The sequence below is a fragment of the Scyliorhinus canicula genome, chromosome 13, assembly GCF_902713615.1.
Source record: "Scyliorhinus canicula chromosome 13, sScyCan1.1, whole genome shotgun sequence".
Classification (NCBI taxonomy): Eukaryota; Metazoa; Chordata; class Chondrichthyes; order Carcharhiniformes; family Scyliorhinidae; genus Scyliorhinus; species Scyliorhinus canicula.
This window is the reverse complement of record NC_052158.1, coordinates 2607437-2627744: the sequence shown is the minus strand read 5'-3', so window position 1 is coordinate 2627744 and position 20308 is coordinate 2607437. Positions and strand designations below refer to the sequence as shown.

Genomic DNA, 20308 nt, shown 5'->3' with positions numbered 1-20308 from the left:
TCGAGTAGGCGTCAATGAAGTTACTGTGAAAAGCCCCTAGTCGCCACATTCCGGCGCCTGTCCGGGGAGGCTGGTAAGGGAACTTTGATTGACCGCAAGTCGTCTCCCTGTTCAAACTATTACAATATGTAAATGGAAAGCAAGTCATTTCGACTTGAATAAAACCTTCGTTTGATTTCAAAGTTTTCAATCCTATGTGTAATTATTTATATGAATGGATAAATATGCAGAGATAACATTTCTAGCTGTGTGAGATGCATGTGTGTTGGCTGGACAGCTGGTTTATGATGCAGAGATGCCAGCAGCGTGGGTTCAAAACCCGTACCGGCCGAGGTTATTCATGACGGCCCAGCCTTCTCAACCTTGCCCCTCTCCTGAGGTGTGGTGATCCTCAGGTTAAATCACCACCAGTCAGCTCTCCCCCCTCAAGAGGGAAAGAGCCCCTGGTCATCTGGAACTATAGCGGCTTTCCCTTTCCCATAACACAATTACCATACATATAACAGCTGCGATTAGGGACAGCATAACTGGGGGTGCCCCGAAGATGTGCTGGGGAACTCATTCCACCCCCCCCCCCCCTCCGTTGCTCCAAACCGGGCAGTCCCCAGGTGAGAAATGCACAGCAATTGCTGAGGAAACATCACCGGAGGAAGGAGCAGTCCTCCGAAAGCCAGTGTTTGAAACAAACTTGTTGGACTTTAACCTGATGTTGTAAGACTTCTTTCTGTGTGTGTATGCAGAGAAAAACATTTTGCCTTACTACACTTAAATAGCTGAGTTTAATCCAATTGGCGCAGACACATTGGGACTTGGGGGGAGTAAAGAATTGGGGCTGAATGGCCTCCTGCACAGAGGGATTCTTAAAAACAAAAATTGAGAAAGAAATTTGGAATGTGTTAAGTGATGAAAAAGATCAACTTGTTAAATGCTCCATGTTTCCTTCCCCCTCTCCAGGATTTGCTCCCAAGATCTGTCCCCAATTCCGGGAGACTCCCGGCCAGTCCGGGAGGGTTGGCATCACCCTGGCCGGCGCTGACCAACAATGCCCTCTTTGCTCCGCTCCTCCTTCCCGCCTCCAGTCGCTTCCCGCTGCTCACAGTCCATTCCCGTCCCCGCCTCCCGCAACTTTCCACAACTTTCTTCCCGGGACTCGAACCTTCCACAAAACTCTCCGCCTGCCGCCCGCCCGCCGCGCTCTCATTGGCCAACATTCCGCGGTGACATCACCGCCCCGCGCTCTCATTGGCCAACATTCCGCGGTGACATCACCGCCCCGCGCTCTCATTGGCCGCCGCTTCCGAACATTCCGCGGTGACGTCACCTCCCCCGCCCCCATTGGTCCGCGCCGCCGTCAACCAGCCTCCGGGCGGCGCCCACTCGGCCGCTCTCAGCCGATATAAAGGACAAGAGCTGAGCGGCTCCCAGTCACAATCACCCTCCCGCCTGGAGCACAGAGCAGGTGGCAACTGGATCACTGCATCAGCAAAACTTCACAGCAGCAGCAGCAGCAGCAGCAGCGACTGAATTCACTCGGCTTGGATCAGGACTCAAGATGCCACCAGCTAAAGGAACAGCCATTGGCATTGACCTGGGCACCACCTACTCCTGCGTGGGGGTCTTCCAGCACGGCAAGGTGGAGATCATCGCCAATGACCAGGGCAACCGCACCACCCCCAGCTACGTGGCCTTCAACGACTCCGAGAGGCTCATCGGAGACGCCGCTAAGAACCAGGTGGCTCTCAACCCACCCAACACCATCTTTGATGCCAAGAGGCTCATCGGGAGGAGGTTTGACGACCCGCTGGTCCAGTCTGACATGAAGCACTGGCCCTTCCAGGTGGTGAACCAGGCGGGGAAGCCCAAGGTGAAGGTCGAGTACAAGGGGGAGGATAAAACCTTTAACCCTGAGGAGATCTCCTCCATGGTGCTGACTAAGATGAAGGAGACGGCTGAGGCCTACCTGGGACACACCGTCACCAACGCTGTCATCACTGTGCCTGCTTACTTCAATGACTCCCAGCGCCAGGCAACCAAGGATGCCGGGGTGATCGCTGGCCTCAATGTCCTCCGTGTCATCAATGAGCCAACAGCAGCTGCCATTGCCTACGGCCTGGACAAGAAGGGCAGAGGGGAACACAATGTTCTCATCTTTGACTTGGGAGGTGGCACCTTCGACGTGTCTGTTCTCACCATTGACGACGGGATCTTTGAAGTGAAATCCACAGCGGGTGACACCCACTTGGGAGGAGAGGACTTTGATAACCGCATGGTCAGTCACTTCATTGAGGAGTTCAAGCGTAAATGCAAGAAGGACATCAGTCAGAACAAGAGGGCGGTCAGGAGACTGAGGACAGCCTGCGAGAGAGCCAAGAGAACCCTGTCTTCCAGCACCCAAGCCAGTATTGAGATTGATTCTCTGTTTGAAGGCATAGACTTTTACACCTCCATCACCAGGGCTCGGTTTGAGGAGCTGAATTCTGACCTGTTCAGAGGCACTCTGGAACCAGTGGAGAAAGCTCTGAGAGACGCCAAGATGGAGAAATCACACATCCACGATGTGGTCTTGGTCGGGGGCTCCACTCGCATCCCCAAGGTCCAGAAACTGCTGCAAGATTTCTTCAACGGCAAAGAGCTGAACAAGAGCATCAATCCTGATGAAGCCGTGGCCTATGGGGCGGCTGTCCAAGCGGCTGTTCTGATGGGGGATCAGTCGGAGAATGTCCAGGATTTACTTCTCCTGGATGTCGCTGCCCTGTCTCTGGGTCTCGAGACCGCAGGAGGGGTGATGACCACACTCATCAAGCGTAACACCACCATTCCCACCAAGCAGACCCAGACCTTCAGCACCTACTCTGAGAACCAGCCCGGGGTCCTCATTCAGGTGTACGAAGGAGAGAGAGCCATGACCAAGGACAACAACCTCCTGGGCAAATTTGAGTTGAGTGGCATTGCCCCTGCCCCCCGTGGGGTGCCACAGATCGAGGTCACCTTTGACATTGATGCCAACGGCATCCTCAATGTTTCTGCTGTTGACAAGAGCACCGGCAAATCCAACAAAATCACTATCAGCAACGACAAGGGCCGGCTGAGCAAGGAGGAGATTGAGAGGATGGTGCAGGAAGCAGAAAAGTACAAAAGCCAGGATGAAGTCCAGCGACAGAGGATCGCAGCCAAGAATTCCCTGGAGTCATACGCCTTCAACATGAAGAGCTGGGTGGAGGAGCAGAGTGTGAGGAATCAGATCAGTGAGGCAGATAAGAAGAAAATCATTGAGCAGTGTGAGCAGGCAATACAGTGGCTGGAGAACAATCAGATGGCAGAGAAGGAGGAGTTTGAGTTCCAGCTGAAAGAGCTGGAAAAACTCTGCAATCCCATCATTGCCGACCTGTACCAAGGAGGAGCAGCAGCAGTTGGGAGCTCTTGCCGATCCCAGGCTGGGAATGCCTATCCCACAGGACCCACTGTGGAGGAGGTGGATTGAAATGCCGGAAAGAACAAGGATGAACGTTGGGAATTGGACACATCAGATTTTTGGACTTTACTGGATTGGGCGCTGAGACGTGTTGTATTCCTGACTGACAGTGGTGGCATTTACTGGTCTCGATGCTGCCAGGTCTACAGTGACTGTAATATAACTGTGATGGTGATAGCGCCTGGAAACTGTGTAGAGCCTGTACCACACCCACTGTTGTTAATTGGAATAATTTGATCAATGTATTATATTGAAGAGGTTCACTGTGTTTCGCATCTAGTGGTATGGAAATGTCCTCAATGTACAGGTTAAACTTTATTTGCACTTACTCACAGCTGGGCTGAATATTTTTCATTAAATAAAGTTTTTTGCTCACGGAATGATTTATTTGTGTTGATTTCTGACATGAATACATTTTTGAAAATGTGCTTTTAAATATTGATTTATTTTTCCACTGACAAAGGATCGCCGACACAATCTATCCACCAGCTCTGTGGTTTATTTGAACCCAGTTCAAATAAACCACAGCCTCCTCCTGCTCCTATTGTCTATGTTTCTGCTGTCCGCTCTACAACACACAGGTGGCACGCCATTGACACATTCTGCACCGTCCGCTACTCCGAGATTAAACCAAATCAAACTGAGCCCAACATACCAAAGATGACTATCGGCTGCTTTCCCCCTTGAGGGGGGAGAGGCTGACTGGTGGTGATTTAACCTGAGGATCACCCACACCTCAGGAGAGGGACAAGGTTGGGAAGGTGGGGCCTTCATGAATAACCTTGGCCGGTACGGGAATTGAACCCACGCTGCTGGCCTCGCTCTGCATCACGAACGGGCTGTCCGGCCAACTGAGCCCCGTTTACGGGTAGACTGAACGGCGACTCCAGAAGAACCAGCAGACAGTTCAGGAGCAGGGAAGCCTAACCACGTCTGGCATTGACTGTTGTTTAATCTTGTACATTTTACAGTCACAGTGACATTGGACGCCAGAAGGGGTTTTGCTGCTGTCCCTGCCACCAGCAGGAACACATTCTGTTCACATTTTCCCACTAATTCAATAAACCACCTCAAGGAGGTTTACAGGAGGGTAACGAAGCAAAATGTGGCACCGAGACACTGCAGACGGTATTATGGCAGGTTGCTGAGAACTTGGCCAAAGATGGAGGATTTAACATGACGCTGGTAAGGGAGAGAGAGAGACAGCTGGTGATGTGGAAGGAGGGGATTTCAGAGCTTGGGGTTTAGGCTGCTGAAGGAGGGGTTACAGGGCTAGGGTGGAGGGGTGGCCTTAAGTGGGGTGCTCTTGCCAAGGGCTGGTGCATACTCGATGGGCCGAATGGCCGCCTTCCGCACTGTAATTTCTATGATTCTATGGAGCGCCCAACAGCATTAGAGCAACTCGGCTTCAGACGGCAGAATCAGAAGAGCATCGTTATTCCAGAGGCTGATGGGGTTTGGCGAGATTCTTAACGTCAAGAAGATCGACTAGACAATTGGCTGGCAGAAGACAGAGAGTGAGCAAAAATTGATTGTTTTTTCTGATTAGTAGAACACAAACACATGAATTAGGACCAGGAGGAGGCCACTCGGCCCCTCGACCACGGCACAGTGGCTCAATGGTTAGCACAGGAGCCTGACAGAGCCAGGGACCCGGGTTCAGTTCCGGCCTTGGGTCACTGTCTGTGTGGAGTCTGCATGTTCTCCCCATGTCTGTGTGAGTTTCCTCCAGATACTCCGATTCCCTTTCCCAGTCCAAAGATGTGCAGGTTTAGTGGATTGGCCGGGATAAATTGCCCCTTTGTGTCCAAAGGCATGCATGTAAGGTGGGGTTATGGGGTGACAGGGATAGGAAGGGGGAGTGGGTCTCGGTCGGGTTCTCTTTCAGATGGTCGGTGCAGACTCAATGGGCCGAATGGCCTCTTTCTGCACTGTTTCAATTCAATGGAGCCTGTTTGTTGTGTTACCAGACCTACCCATATTGACGCTATCAGTTGATGTGGTCCAAATTCTAAGAGCAGTGGTTTAGTCTTCCGAAGAGGGACAGAGTCTCCTCCTGCAGCAAAAGCTTCAAGTTTCTCTGAAGTCAGGGGAAAGAAAGCAGCATTCTGTTCAGTAACACAGGTAAGTTCAGCTCCAGTATCAAATAGAAAATCGATATCAATACCTTCCACTCTTAATGAAATATATAATCCATCATTTTTCTGCTGCAAAAGTGCATGTAGAGAGAAATGGAGAGAATCATCAAGAGTGGGGTCTAGCAGTTTTTTGAATTATCACACAGAGAACGTCTTTGAGCTGGAGGACAGCTGTTTAACATTTCATTCATAGCATTGTTATCATCGTGTAGAATCCTACGTGGGTACAGTTCGTCCCCGTGTGGGTAAGATTTCTCTCTACATGGGTAAGATTCCTCCCTACGTGGATAAGGTTCCTCCCTACGTGGATAAGGTTCTTCCCTACGTGGATAAGGTTCCTCCCTACGTGGATAAGGTTCCTCCCTACATGGATAAGGTTGGGAGGTTTTAGAATTCCTGTACGTAAGTCTGGGTCTGTCTTGTTGGAACGTTACCCTAGGTGCATCTTGTTTGTGCGCATTACGTGGTTGACCACGAGGTGGAAATGTATTGTAGTGAAAATTGTCTACCTCATTATCATCTCTCGAATCCATCCGTGGTTTAAGATAGCATTTTGCCATCCAGTGTCCTACTTTACCGCAGTAAAGACATAGTGGTATATTTTCCTTACGTGATTTTAATGGAGCCAGGGTACATGTTTGCCCTGAATCTTGTGGTTGTGCTTTAGTCACTGCTGATGAGCTTGTCCGATTGCGTAAACCGCGATCTATCTGAATGCACCGGTCAACTATGTCTCGGTATGTACCAGTTTTGGCCCAAGATGGTAAAACCAAATTCAAAGCATCAGAGACTTCAGTTTTAACACCGGCTACAAAAGCCGTTTTTAACGGATTTAAATCGCTTGCATCCCATGTGTCAGTTTCGTCTGTAAGTGTCATTCCCGAATATTCCATCCAAGTCTGTAAAAATCTGTCCTCAAAATCCTGAATATCTTCATTACTTTTTTGAATGCAAGATGTGATCTTAGACCAATCGGTCCTCGGGGGGCGAAATGTTAATAGCCAATCTCTGATTGCTAGCCAACCAGCGTCTAAATTTTGTAAATCATCTCCAAGGGCAAATTCCACCTCAGTTCTAAGGGTTGAAATTACGCGAGTACCTAGCATGATAGTTAGAACTTGTACTCCATCAAATGGGTGGAGACTGTAAATGGATTTTAATCTGTTAATTCCATTCCATGTGGACATACCACCCTTTTTAGGATGTGGGAGATTTTTGGACCATTCGTCAATTTGTGCAGGCTCTGCTGGTTCCTGAGTCCATTGATGATCAAATATGTTTCTAGAGATAGTTTCACCTTCTTCCTCTATTTTTTTGCTTCCAACTCTAACCCGTTTGCGTTTTAAAGGGGCTAGTTGAATTAATTTAGTATTACGCTTTGTAGGAACACTATCTTCGTCTGATTCATTTGGCAAAGGAATTGATTTATTCGTGACACTTGATTTTGGCTGTGCATTTGCCAATTGTGCCACTAGGTGGGCTGCTTGTTGAGTTTGTGTTACTTCAGCTGCTGTTTGAATCCAGTCTTTTAGGACCTTGCCACTTTCAGTGGCAATATTTAAATCGTTTTTTAAAACATATCTTTCTTCGATTAACTTGCAATTATCATATTCAATTCGCTCAGTTTTTGATTGTAATCTTTGGTATCTTGACTCAACCTTAAAAATTTGATCTTGTAATTCTGCTGTTTGAATAGATAACTCCTGGAGTTTAGAGGTTTTGTTTTGCAATTCTGTTCCAATTTCATCATAATGTTCAAGTTTAGATTCTGCATCTTGCATATCTCTTTCTAAAACACATTTTTGTTCCATTACCTTATATTTTACAAGTTCAATCCGTTCAGTTTTTGATAGCAACTTTTGGTATCTTGACTCAAACTCAAAAATTTGATTTTGTAATTCTGCTATTTGAGAAGATAACAGCTGGAGTTTAGAAGTTTTGTTTTGCAATTCTGTGCTAATTTCATCATAATGTTCAAGCTTTGCTTTTGTATCTTGCAATTCTTTTTCTAAAACACATTTTTCTGCAATTAACTTTGAATTTTCAAGTACAGTTTGATCAGTTTTTGATTGTAACTGTTTGTATTTTGACTCAACATCAAAAATGTGATCTTGGAACTCTATTTGAACAGATAACTGCTGGAGTTTAGAAGTTTTGTTTTGCAATTCTGTTCTAAGTTCATCGTCCTGTTCAAATTTGGATTTTACATCTCGCAATTCTTCAACAACTGCAATTAGTTGGTCTTTAGTGGTCCTATATTCATGATCAGTTTTATTTTTAGTAATTATCTCTTGCTGTCTGCGTAATTGTCCCATAATTGCCAGGGACCATTTAACACGTTCTGCACTGTGCAATCGTGTGCTTTTTCCCCATGCTCTCTTGATATTATCAAAGGACCACTGTCCTCTGCGGATATTATACTTTGATTCAATTTTTCTTAAGGTTTCACATAGGTCAAATTGTTTACGAAAGAAAGACCCAAAATCCCCCAACATATCTTCAATGGAAACATCTGGTATCCCAGTTCCTCCTTTTACCGTCGTAGGGAGTAAATTTCTGCATTCTAAAGGGTCTAAATCTATACTTTCATCTGGATCAGCCATAAATTCAACCTTTCACTTAACTTTTTCTGTGTAGGCTGCGTTAGTCTCAACAACCAGCAGCTGATTGATTTAACACAGTCTATAAAAATGTCCTTTTCAGGGGTCGAAGCACTGATTGATGCGGCTTTAAGACTTTTAATGGGTGAAAAAGATATTTCTTACCCCAGTCTAGCCGTGGATTCCGACTGTCTTCCGATATCTTCCGATTATTCCCGAAGCTTCCGTCGTCGCCTGTTCCTCCTCCGATTTCTCACGAAGTTTTCCGAACCTCTCCGAAGGTCGAATCAGAACTCCTCCCCTCCTGGCTGGCTCGCCAAATTGTGAAGTATCACTTTTAGGATCTGATTCCAGTTTTGTTTAATTTACGGTTGCCGGTTGTTGGTGAGACATTGCTGAAACTCAGTAGAAATTCAAGTTAAAAACTTGTCAGGTGCAAATAAGAATTGTTTTATTCAAAGTTCATTGGTTACAACTTGAAAATGATTTAAAAGGTAGTTTGTAGACAATTTGATTTTCTTCAAAGAATCACAGGAATTATCTTCTGAGACAATAGCCTGAACACAACTTTAAAAGTCAGAGGCTGAAGTCAAAGTATGAAAATGAAATAGGAATACAGAACTCTTTTCTAATTCTCTCTCTCTCTCTCTCTCTCTCTCTTTCTGTCTTGTTCTCTTTGTCTCTCTGACTTGTCTGTCTTCTTGCCTTTCTGACTTGTCTGTCTTCTTGCCTTTCTGACTTGTCTGTCTTCTTGCCTCTAATCTTCTGCCTCTAGTCTCTAGTCTCTCGTCTCTAGTCTCTTCACGCCTCACTTCTTAGTTTCCTCACTTCACCTCACTTCACTAAAAATGGTGGTCAAATCATCCATGGATATACTCTTTGATATCTGTCTTAAGCGATCCGATCACACCCCAATATAATCCTAATTGGTTTAAGCTATATTCAAAACACACTTGATTTGATAACAAGCCGTCCATCATGACAATGTAACGCCACTTCTAATTGTTGCTTATTGGTATGTTTCTCATGGGATATTGTGCTTTATCAAAACCAGCAAAAACTGGTCTAATGCTGACCTACCTATTGCCACCATGGAGACCTCATGTTATCTCATATTGCTAGGCTAGGCATATTTCAGAACATACAACTCAAACTGTCTTTTATAAGATTGTTTCACTGAGAATGTTGGAATCAAATATATAAATATATATATTATATTTGAGTCGATGTTTTAACTGTCCATTTATTAAAAACAAGGCAATATAGTTCAAGATATTTTTTTAGCTTGTATAATTTATGGGATATGATTCAACTTAATCTCGAGCGGCGTGAGAACCGAACAATGCTTCATCCTTATCCCTCGTTGCTATGGATTCCGCCCTTGCCCTTGGAAAATGTGATGTTTTTATCAAACTTCTGTGTTTTGCAAACTCATGACTGAGTTTGGAAATTGTATGGTTCTTTCATTTTAAAACTGGGAATTGATATTTCTGTCTTAAACAGTCTTCTTACCTATATTAAGTGTATTTAAAATACCTGACTTCTACACTGTTGCGCCGTTCAGTAAGATCATGGCGAATCTGATTGTAACCTCAACCCCCCATTCCAGCCTACCCTCGATATCCTTTCACCCCCTTGCTCTTTAAGAACCTATCCAGCAGCGTGCAGTGGTTAGTTAGCAAGGCTGCCTCACAGCGCCAAGGATCCCGGTTCGATTTTGCCCTTGGGTGACTGTCTGTGTGTGGTTTGCACGTTCTCCTCGTGTCTCAGTAGGTTTCCTCCGCGTGCTCCGGTTTCTTCACACTGTTCAAAGATGTCACGCCTGGGTTTCTGTAGGGCTCTGTGCAGAGTACCCAACTTCTTATAATTTATAATCAATGATGTAGATGAGGGGAGAAAAGGCATGGTGACTAAATTTGCAGATGACACAAAGATACGTAGGAAAGTTTGTTGTGAAGAGGACATAAGGTGGTTGAAGATGGATAGAGATGAATTGAGCTTTTGTGCCCAAAGATGTGGAGGTTAGGTGACGTGGTTATGAGTTTACAGGGATGGGTGGGGGAGTGGGACTAGGTAGGGTGCTTTTTCAGAGGGTCGATGCAGACACGATGGGCCAAACACTCTCTTCCTGCGCTGTAGGAATTCCATGGACGCTGTTGCACCATTCAATAGGATCATGGCTAATCTGATTGTAACCTCAACCCCACATTCCTGCCCACGCCCACTAACCTTTCACCCCATTGTTAATTAAGAATCAATCCAGCAGCGCAGTGATGGCACAGTGGTTGGCACTGCTGCCTCACAGCACCAGGGACCAGGGTTCAATTCCCACCTTGGGTCACTGTCTGTGTGGAGATTGCACGTTCTTGCCTGGTCTGCAAGGGTTTCCTCCGGGTGCTCCGGTTTACTCCAACAGTCCAAAGATGTGCAGGTGGTTTGAAGTGTGTCTACTTCAATGCGAGGAGCATCAGGAATAAGGTTGGTGAGCTTGAAACATGGATGGTTTCAGATTAGTTCGGCACAACATCATGGCCCGAAAGGCCTGTACTGTGCTGTACTGTTCATAGAATTTACAGTGCAGAAGGAGGCCATTCGGCCCATCGAGTCTGCACCGGCTCTTGGAAAGAGCATCCTACCCAAGGTCAACACCTCCACCCTATCCCCATAACCCAGTAACCCCACCCAACACTAAGAGCAATTGTGGACACTAAGGGCCATTTTAGCATGTCCAATCCACCTAACCTGCACGTATTTGGACTGTGGAAGGAAACCGGAGCACCCGGAGGAAACCCACGCAGCCACGGGGTGAATGTGGAGACTCAGCACAGACAGTGACCCAAGTTGGGAATCGAACCTGAAACCCGGGAGCTGTAAATCAATTGTGCTGCCCACTGTGCTACCGTGCTGCCCTAGTTCTAGGTTCCATGTGCAGGTTAGGTGTACTGGCCGTGCTAAGTTGTCCCTTACTGTCCAAAGATGTGCCGGTTAGTGGGGTTACGGGGTTATGGGGATGGGATAGGGGCCTGAATAAGGTGCTCTTTCAAGGGGAAGGTGCAGGTCAGATGGCTGAATGGCTGCGTACAGTTCTGGTCGCCTCATTATAGGAAGGACGTGGAAGCTTTGGAACGGGTGCAGAGGAGATTTACCAGGATGTTGCCTGGTATGGAGGGAAAATCTTATGAGGAAAGGCTGATGGACTTGAGGTTGTTTTCATTAGAGAGAAGAAGGTTAAGAGGTGACCTAATAGAGGCATACAAAATGATCAGAGGGTTAGATAGGGTGGACAGCGAGAGCCTTCTCCCGCGGATGGAGGTGGCTATCACGAGGGGACATAGCCTTAAATTGTGGGGTAATAGATATAGGACAGAGGTCAGAGGTGGTTTTTTTACGCAAAGAGTGGTGAGGCCGTGGAATGCCCTACCTGCAACAGTAGTGAACTCGCCAACATTGAGGGCATTTAAAAGTTTATTGGATAAGCATATGGATGATAAGGGCATAGTGTAGGTTAGATAGCCTTTAGTTTTTTTTTTCCATGTCGGTGCAACATTGAGGGCCGAAGGGCCTGTACTGCGCTGTATCGTTCTATGTTCTATGTCCTCCGGCTTAGGGGGATTCTTTTTTTCTTCATAAATTTAGAGGAGACAATTATTTTTTTTCAATTAAGGAGCAATTTAGCACGGCAAATCCACCCACCCAGCACATCTTTGGGTTGTGGTGGAGAATGTGCAAACTCCACACAGATAGTGACCCGGGACCGGGATTGTATCCAGGTCCTATGCTAACCACCGCACCACTGTGACGCACTGAAGGATTTCAATGGATAGTTCTGCCTTAAAAATATTCATAGACTCTGCTTCCACGACCTTTTGAGGAAGAAAGATCCAGAGAGTCACGACCCTCGATGACAATATATTTCTCTTCATCGCTGTGTTAAATGAGCGACCACTTATATTTAAGTAGTGACGTCTAGTTGGAGGGTGTTACTGGAGGGGTCAGTGTAGAGTTCTACACATTATACAATTTATTTCAATGACCTCGATGAGGGGCGAAAAGGCACAGGGAATAAATTTGCAGATGAAGCAAAGATAGATAGGAAAGTATGTTGTGAAGAGGACAGAAGGAGGTTGCAGATGTACAGAAATAAATTGAGCAAATGGACAAAAGTGTGGCAGAAGAACACAATGTGAAAGGTGTTCACTTTGCCAGCAAGAATCAAACAGCAGACATTTACTGAAGCAAAGAACGGCTGCAGAATTCTGCGGAGCAGAGAGATCTCGTTGTATGAGTTCATGAGTCAGAAAAGGTTAGTATGCAGATGCAGCAAGTTATCTGGCTTTGGGGACAGCAGGGTTATGTGACTTTGGGAAAAGCAAGATTGTGTGACTGGGGACAGCAGGGTTGTGTGACTGGGGAAAGCAGGGTTGTGTGACTTGGGGAAAGCAGGGTTGTGTGAGTTTGGGGAAAGCAGGGTTGTGTGACTTGGGGAAAGCAGGGTTGTGTGAGTTTGGGGAAAGCAGGGTTGTGTGACTTGGGGAAAGCAGGGTTGTGTGACTGGGGACAGCAGGGTTGTGTGAGTTTGGGGACAGCAGGGTTGTGTGACTTTGGGGACAGCAGGGTTGTGTGACTTTGGGGACAGCAGGGTTGTATGACTTTGGGGACAGCAGGGTTGTGTGACTTTGGGGACAGCAGGATTGTGTGACTTTGGGGACAGCAGGGTTGTGTGACTTTGGGGACAGCAGGGTTGTGTGACTTTGGGGACAGCAGGGTTATGTGACTTTGGGGACAGCAGTGTTGTGTGACTGGGGACAGCAGGGTTGTGTGACTTTGGGGACAGCAGGGTTGTGTGACTTTGGGGACAGCAGGGTTGTGTGACTTTGGGGACAGCAGGGTTGTGTGACTTTGGGGACAGCAGGCTTGTGTGACTTTGGGGACAGCAGGGTTGTGTGACTTTGGGGAAAGCAGGCTTGTGTGACTTTGGGGACAGCAGGGTTGTGTGAGTTTGGGGAAAGCAGGGTTGTGTGACTTTGGGGACAGCAGGGTTGTGTGACTTTGGGGACAGCAGGCTTGTGTGACTTTGGGGACAGCAGGGTTGTGTGAGTTTGGGGAAAGCAGGGTTGTGTGAGTTTGGGGACAGCAGGGTTGTGTGACTGGGGACAGCAGGGTTGTATGACTTTGGGGACAGCAGGCTTGTGTGACTTTGGGGACAGCAGGCTTGTGTGACTTTGGGGACAGCAGGGTTGTGTGAGTTTGGGGAAAGCAGGGTTGTGTGAGTTTGGGGACAGCAGGGTTGTGTGACTGGGGACAGCAGGGTTGTATGACTTTGGGGACAGCAGGCTTGTGTGACTTTGGGGACAGCAGGGTTGTGTGACTTTGGGGACAGCAGGCTTGTGTGACTTTGGGGACAGCAGGGTTGTGAGATCTTGGATCTCTCACAAGGCGGTGAAAGCGGGGAAACTGAATTCTTTTAAAGTGGAGGTAGATAAGATTCTTGTTGGGCAAGGGAATCAAAGGTTGTTCGGAGTGGATGGGAATTGCGGATTTGGAAAGACAACAGGTCAGCCATGATCTTTGTGAATGGTGGGGCAGGTTTGAGGGGCCGAATGGACTACTGCTGCTCCTATTTCATCTGTGAGAGCAAGGGAAAGGAGACATTTGAAAACCAGGTTGAGAGTTTTAGAATGAAGGATTTTGACTGAGTTGGAGTCAATGTAGGTCAGTGAGGAAAGCAGTGGTGAGGAACAGGACTTGATGAGAGTTAAGACAGACACAGCAGAGTTTGGAATGATCTCATGTGGCAGGCCAGCCTGATGTGTGTCGGAATAGTCAGTCTAACGGTAGCAAAGACACAAATGAAAATATCTGGGGCATGGACGAAGTTCGGCAATGGCTTGGAGATGGAAATACATCGTCATAGTGATGGCACACAGAGGATCATCTCGGCCTGAAGTTTGACACCAAAATCATGACCAGCCTGGCATCGTCTCATACAGTTGCCAGGGGGGCATCGAGGTGTTGGCAGCTGGAATTGCCAACTCCGTACAGGCATATTGCTGCAAATTTTAATCCAAAATGTCCTGTCCCCTATGAACCCCACTCCCACACTCTGTCACACAACATTTCAATTCTCAGGGCCCATCATCTTGCAAATGGAAATTATTCATTACTGGCAGCAAAATACCCTTTGGCCCCAAATGCAATCACTTTATAACAAAGGTGTTGTGTTGAAAGATGAAAAAGATCAACTTGTTCAATGCTCCATGTTTCCTTCCCCCTCTCCAGGATTTGCTCCCAAGATCTGTCCCCAATTCCGGGAGACTCCCGGCCAGTCCGGGAGGGTTGGCATCACCCTGGCCGGCGCTGACCAACAATGTCCTCTTTGCTCCGCTCCTCCTTCCCGCCTCCAGCCGCTTCCCGCTGCTAACAGTCCATTCCCGTCCCCGCCTCCCGCAACTTTCCACAACTTTCTTCCCGGGACTCGAACCTTCCACAAAACTCTCCAACTCTCCGCCTGCCGCCCGCCCGCCGCGCTCTCATTGGCCAACATTCCGCGGTGACATCACCGCCCCGCGCCCTCATTGGTCCGCGCCGCCGTCAATCAGCCTCCGGGCGCCGCCCACTCGTCCGCACTGAGGAAGTGCTGCACAGTCTGATCGTTTAGCTTTCAGCCCAGACATTGACTGGAGTGTCCATCCGCCTTCTCAACTCGGCAGGAAAGATCCCACAGCAGTCATTTCAAACCCAGGAGGGGGGTTTCCTCCCTCAACACTGGCCAATAGATAATTCACATTGACCAGCACTAAAAAACAGGATGGTCAGTCATTTGTGCATCACTTGGGAGCTTGCTGTGTACAAAATAGCTGCTGTTCCCCAAATTACAGCAATGACTGGCACTTCACTGTCTGTAAAACATGTTTGGGAATCCTGAGATTACCAATGGTACCACATCAGTGATGGGCAACCTAGGCTAATGAGTGGCCCTCTAATTGGGTGGGCCGCAAGGTTCAAATCAGGCTTGTTCTCTAACCAGACCCTGTGTATAAGATTGAATACATGTTGCATATTTGAGAAGTTGGAGAAAATGCTTAATCGTTTATATATTAATAGAACTGTCCATCGACTTCAAACAAAAGATGCAGAGGGAGCGCACGGCTCTCACAGTCAATGTTGTGTGCGATTAGCACACGCCTCACTTCACTTGCCCTTGTTTTACGTGCGAATCTCTTCACACCGGTGAGAGAAAAGCTACGTGGTCAGGAATCGGCGGAATGGTGCCCCTTTACGTGGGAAAGGGTCAACCAACAAAGTGTCTCATGGGCCGCACATGGCTCCCGGACTGCCCACCCCGGAACTACATTCCAGTTCTTCTATTCGCCAAAGACCTCAGTTTCCTGACACCTTTTTTTAAAGGTTAGGGTGGTTATAGCAGACATGAGAAATCCTATCCTTTCTGCTTTTCGCTTGTCCTGATTTCTAACCTTAGTCGATAATTGATTCCATTTTGTTTCAAGTAATTCTGAAATGAAGTTGACAGTGATCCGGTTAGAAGGGAATGGGCGCGGTCTGTTGAGTGGGCCAGATTTACAGAGGCTAATTCCTGTTCTGTATTGGGGCGTCAGTGCTTGGCGTCAGCAGCAGGCGAGCAGAACGGCCTTCACAATGTTCGACTGTACCTTGTGGGTTATGTTATCTGCAATTCACATTTTGGGTTTGGATTGGATATGATTTGTTGTCACGTGTACAGAGGTACAGTGAAAAGCATTGTTCTGCATACAGTCCAGATAGATTGTTCCATCCATAAAAAAACAGGATATACGTAAATACATAATGTACATACACACAGACATTGAGTGGTGTCACTCATACTGACGCTCACCCTGAGCTACATCAGCAAATTAACACTGGGCCCAATATAACCTGTGCTGGGTGCTGAGTAAACATGTTAACCTCCATTTGTGGACCTGATTATGTCTGCAACTTTGATTGACCGCAAGTCGTCTCCCTGTTCAAACTATTACAACATGGCAGCACGGTAGCATTGTGGATAGCAGAATCGCTTCACAGCTCCAGGGTCCCAGGTTCGATTCCGGTTTGGGTCGCTGTCTGTGTGGAGTCTGCACATCCTCCCCGTGTGTGCGTGGGTTTCCTCCGGGTGCTCCGGTTTCCTCCAACAGTCCAAAGATGTGCAGGTTAGGTGGATTGGCCATGATAAATTGCCCTTAGTGTCCAAAATTGCCCTTAATGTTGGGTGGGGTACTGGGTTATGGGGACAGGGTGGAGGTGTTAACCTTGGGTAGGGTGCTCTTTCCAAGAGCCGGTGCAGACTCGATGGGCCGAATGGCCTACTTCTGCACTGTAAATTCTATGTAAATTGGAAGCAAGTCATTTCAACTTGAATAAAACCTTTGTTTGATTTCAAAGTTTTCAATCCTATGTGTAATTATTGATATGAATGGATAAATATGCAGAGATAACATTTCTAGCTGACTGAGATGCATGTGTGTTGGCTGGACAGCTGGTTTATGATGCAGAGATGCCAGCAGCGTGGGTTCAAAACCCGTACCGGCTGAGGTTATTCATGACGGCCCTGCCTTCTCAACCTTGCCCCTCTCCTGAGGTGTGGTGATCCTCAGGTTAAATCACCACCAGTCAGCTCTCCCCCCTCAAGGGGGAAAGAAGCCTCTGGTCATCTGGAACTATAGCGGCTTTACCTTAACCATAACACAATTACCATACATATAACAGCCGCGATTAGGGACAGAACTGGGGGTGCCCCGAAGATGTGCTGGGGAACTCATTCCACTGCCCCCCCCCTCCGTTGCTCCAAACCGGGCAGTCCCCAGGTGAGAAATGCACAGCAATTGCTCAGGAACCATCACCGGAGGAAGGAGCAGTCCTCCGAAAGCCAGTGTTTGAAACAAACTTGTTGGACTTTAACCTGATGTTGTAAGACTTCTTTCTGTGTGTGTATGCAGAGAAAAACATTTTGCCTTTCTACACTTAAATGGCTGAGTTGAATCCAATTGGCGCAGACACATTGGGACTTGGGGGAGTAAAGAATTGGGGCTGAATGGCCTCCTGCACAGATGGATTCTTTAAAACAAAAATTGAGAAAGAAATTTGGAATGTGTTGAGTGATGAAAAAGATCAACTTGTTCAATGCTCCATGGTTCCTTCCCCCTCTCCAGGATTTGCTCCCAAGATCTCTCCCCAATTCCGGGAGACTCCCGGCCAGTCCGGGAGGGTTGGCATCACCCTGGCCGGCGCTGACCAACAATGTCCTCTTTGCTCCGCTCCTCCTTCCCGCCTCCAGCCGCTTCCCGCTGCTCACAGTCCATTCCCGTCCCCGCCTTCCGCAACTTTCCACAACTTTCTTCCCGGGACTCGAACCTTCCACAAAACTCTCCAACTCTCCGCCTGCCGCCCGCCCGCCGCGCTCTCATTGGCCAACATTCCGCGGTGACATCACCGCTCCGCGCTCTCATTGGCCAACATTCCGCGGTGACATCACCGCTCTCATTGGCCGCCGCTTCCGAACATACCGCGGTGACGTCACCTCCCCCGCCCCCATTGGTCCGCGCCGCCGTCAATCAGCCTCCGCGCGGCGCCCACTCGGCCGCTCTCAGCCGATATAAAGGACAAGAGCTGAGCGGCTCCCAGTCACAATCACCCTCCCGCCCGGAGCACAGAGCAGGTGGCAACTGGATCACTGCATCAGCAAAACTTCACAGCAGCAGCAGCGACTGAATTCACTCGGCTTGGATCAGGACTCAAGATGCCACCAGCTAAAGGAACAGCCATTGGCATTGACCTGGGCACCACCTACTCCTGCGTGGGGGTCTTCCAGCACGGCAAGGTGGAGATCATCGCCAATGACCAGGGCAACCGCACCACCCCCAGCTACGTGGCCTTCAACGACACCGAGAGGCTCATCGGAGACGCCGCTAAGAACCAGGTGGCTCTCAACCCACCCAACACCATCTTTGATGCCAAGAGGCTAATCGGGAGGAGGTTTGACGACCCGCTGGTCCAGTCTGACATGAAGCACTGGCCCTTCCAGGTGGTGAACCAGGCGGGGAAGCCCAAGGTGAAGGTCGAGTACAAGGGGGAGGATAAAACCTTTAACCCTGAGGAGATCTCCTCCATGGTGCTGATTAAGATGAAGGAGACGGCTGAGGCCTACCTGGGACACACCGTCACCAACGCTGTCATCACTGTGCCTGCTTACTTCAATGACTCCCAGCGCCAGGCAACCAAGGATGCCGGGGTGATCGCTGGCCTCAATGTCCTCCGTGTCATCAATGAGCCAACAGCAGCTGCCATTGCCTACGGCCTGGACAAGAAGGGCAGAGGGGAACACAATGTTCTCATCTTTGACTTGGGAGGTGGCACCTTCGACGTGTCTGTTCTCTCCATTGACGACGGGATCTTTGAAGTGAAATCCACAGCGGGTGACACCCACTTGGGAGGAGAGGACTTTGATAACCGTATGGTCAGTCACTTCATTGAGGAGTTCAAGCGTAAATACAAGAAGGACATCAGTAAGAACAAGAGGGCGGTCAGGAGACTGAGGACAGCCTGCGAGAGAGCCAAGAGAACCTTGTCTTCCAGCACCCAAGCCAGTATTGAGATTGATTCTCTGTTTGAAGGCATAGACTTTTACACCTCCATCACCAGGGCTCGGTTTGAGGAGCTGAATTCTGACCTGTTCAGAGGCACTCTGGAACCAGTGGAGAAAGCTCTGAGAGATGCCAAGATGGAGAAATCGCAGATCCACGATGTGGTCTTGGTCGGGGGCTCCACTCGCATCCCCAAGGTCCAGAAACTGCTGCAAGATTTCTTCAACGGCAAAGAGCTGAACAAGAGCATCAATCCTGATGAAGCCGTGGCCTATGGGGCGGCTGTCCAAGCGGCTGTTCTGATGGGGGATCAGTCGGAGAATGTCCAGGATTTACTTCTCCTGGATGTCGCTGCCCTGTCTCTGGGTCTCGAGACCGCAGGAGGGGTGATGACCACACTCATCAAGCGTAACACCACCATTCCCACCAAGCAGACCCAGACCTTCAGCACCTACTCTGAGAACCAGCCCGGGGTCCTCATTCAGGTGTACGAAGGAGAGAGAGCCATGACCAAGGACAACAACCTCCTGGGCAAATTTGAGTTGAGTGGCATTGCCCCTGCCCCCCGTGGGGTGCCACAGATCGAGGTCACCTTTGACATTGATGCCAACGGCATCCTCAATGTTTCTGCTGTTGACAAGAGCACCGGCCAATCCAACAAAATCACCATCAGCAACGACAAGGGCCGGCTGAGCAAGGAGGAGATTGAGAGGATGGTGCAGGAAGCAGAAAAGTACAAAAGCCAGGATGAAGTCCAGCGACAGAGGATCGCAGCCAAGAACTCCCTGGAGTCATACGCCTTCAACATGAAGAGCTGGGTGGAGGAGCAGAGTGTGAGGAATCAGATCAGTGAGGCAGATAAGAAGAAAATCATTGAGCAGTGTGAGCAGGCAATACAGTGGCTGGAGAACAATCAGATGGCAGAGAAGGAGGAGTTTGAGTTCCAGCTGAAAGAGCTGGAAAAAGTCTGCAATCCCATCATTGCCGACCTGTACCAAGGAGGAGCAGCAGCAGCTGGGAGCTCTTGCCGATCCCAGGCTGGGAATGCCTATCCCACAGGACCCACTGTGGAGGAGGTGGATTGAAAGGCCGGAAAGAACAAGGATGTACGTTGGGAATCGGACACATCAGATTTTTGGACTTTACTGGATTGGGCGCTGAGACGTGTTGTATTCCTGACTGACAGTGGTGGCATTTACTGGTCTCGATGCTGCCAGGTCTACAGTGACTGTAATATAACTGTGATGGTGACAGTGCCTGGAAACTGTGTAGAGCCTGTACCACACCCACTGTTGTTAATTGGAATAATTTGATCAATGTATTATATTGAAGAGGTTCACTGTGTTTCACATCTAGTATGGAAATGTCCTCAATGTACAGGTTAAATTTATTTGCACTTACTCACAGCTGGGCTGAATATTTTTCATTAAATAAAGTTTTTTGCTCACGGAATGATTTATTTGTGTTGATTTCTGACATGAA

The 20308-nt window shown here is 48.2% G+C and overlaps 2 protein-coding genes across 3 annotated transcripts in view; both read left to right on the top strand.

Annotated features, from left to right (window-relative positions):
* The first annotated feature begins 1372 nt into the window (after nt 1-1372).
* The window catches only part of LOC119976050 (heat shock 70 kDa protein 1A-like), a 39010-nt gene continuing 20074 nt past the window's right edge, over nt 1373-20308 (top strand). The window contains exons 1-2 of one of the 2 annotated variants that reach the window (XM_038816165.1): nt 1373-1552; nt 17983-20217. In XM_038816165.1, coding sequence (XP_038672093.1) covers nt 17983-19911 — 1929 coding nt within the window. In that variant the 5' untranslated portion in view covers nt 1373-1552 and the 3' untranslated portion in view covers nt 19912-20217. Of the gene's footprint in view, nt 1553-17839; nt 20218-20308 lie in introns of those variants that run through there. The other variant, XM_038816166.1, reaches the window with a different exon arrangement.
* On the top strand, nt 1519-3846 carry LOC119976051 (heat shock 70 kDa protein 1A-like). Its single transcript, XM_038816167.1, has one exon. It carries the CDS (start codon nt 1553-1555, stop codon nt 3479-3481), a length of 1929 nt encoding a protein of 642 aa, XP_038672095.1. The 5' UTR covers nt 1519-1552; the 3' UTR covers nt 3482-3846.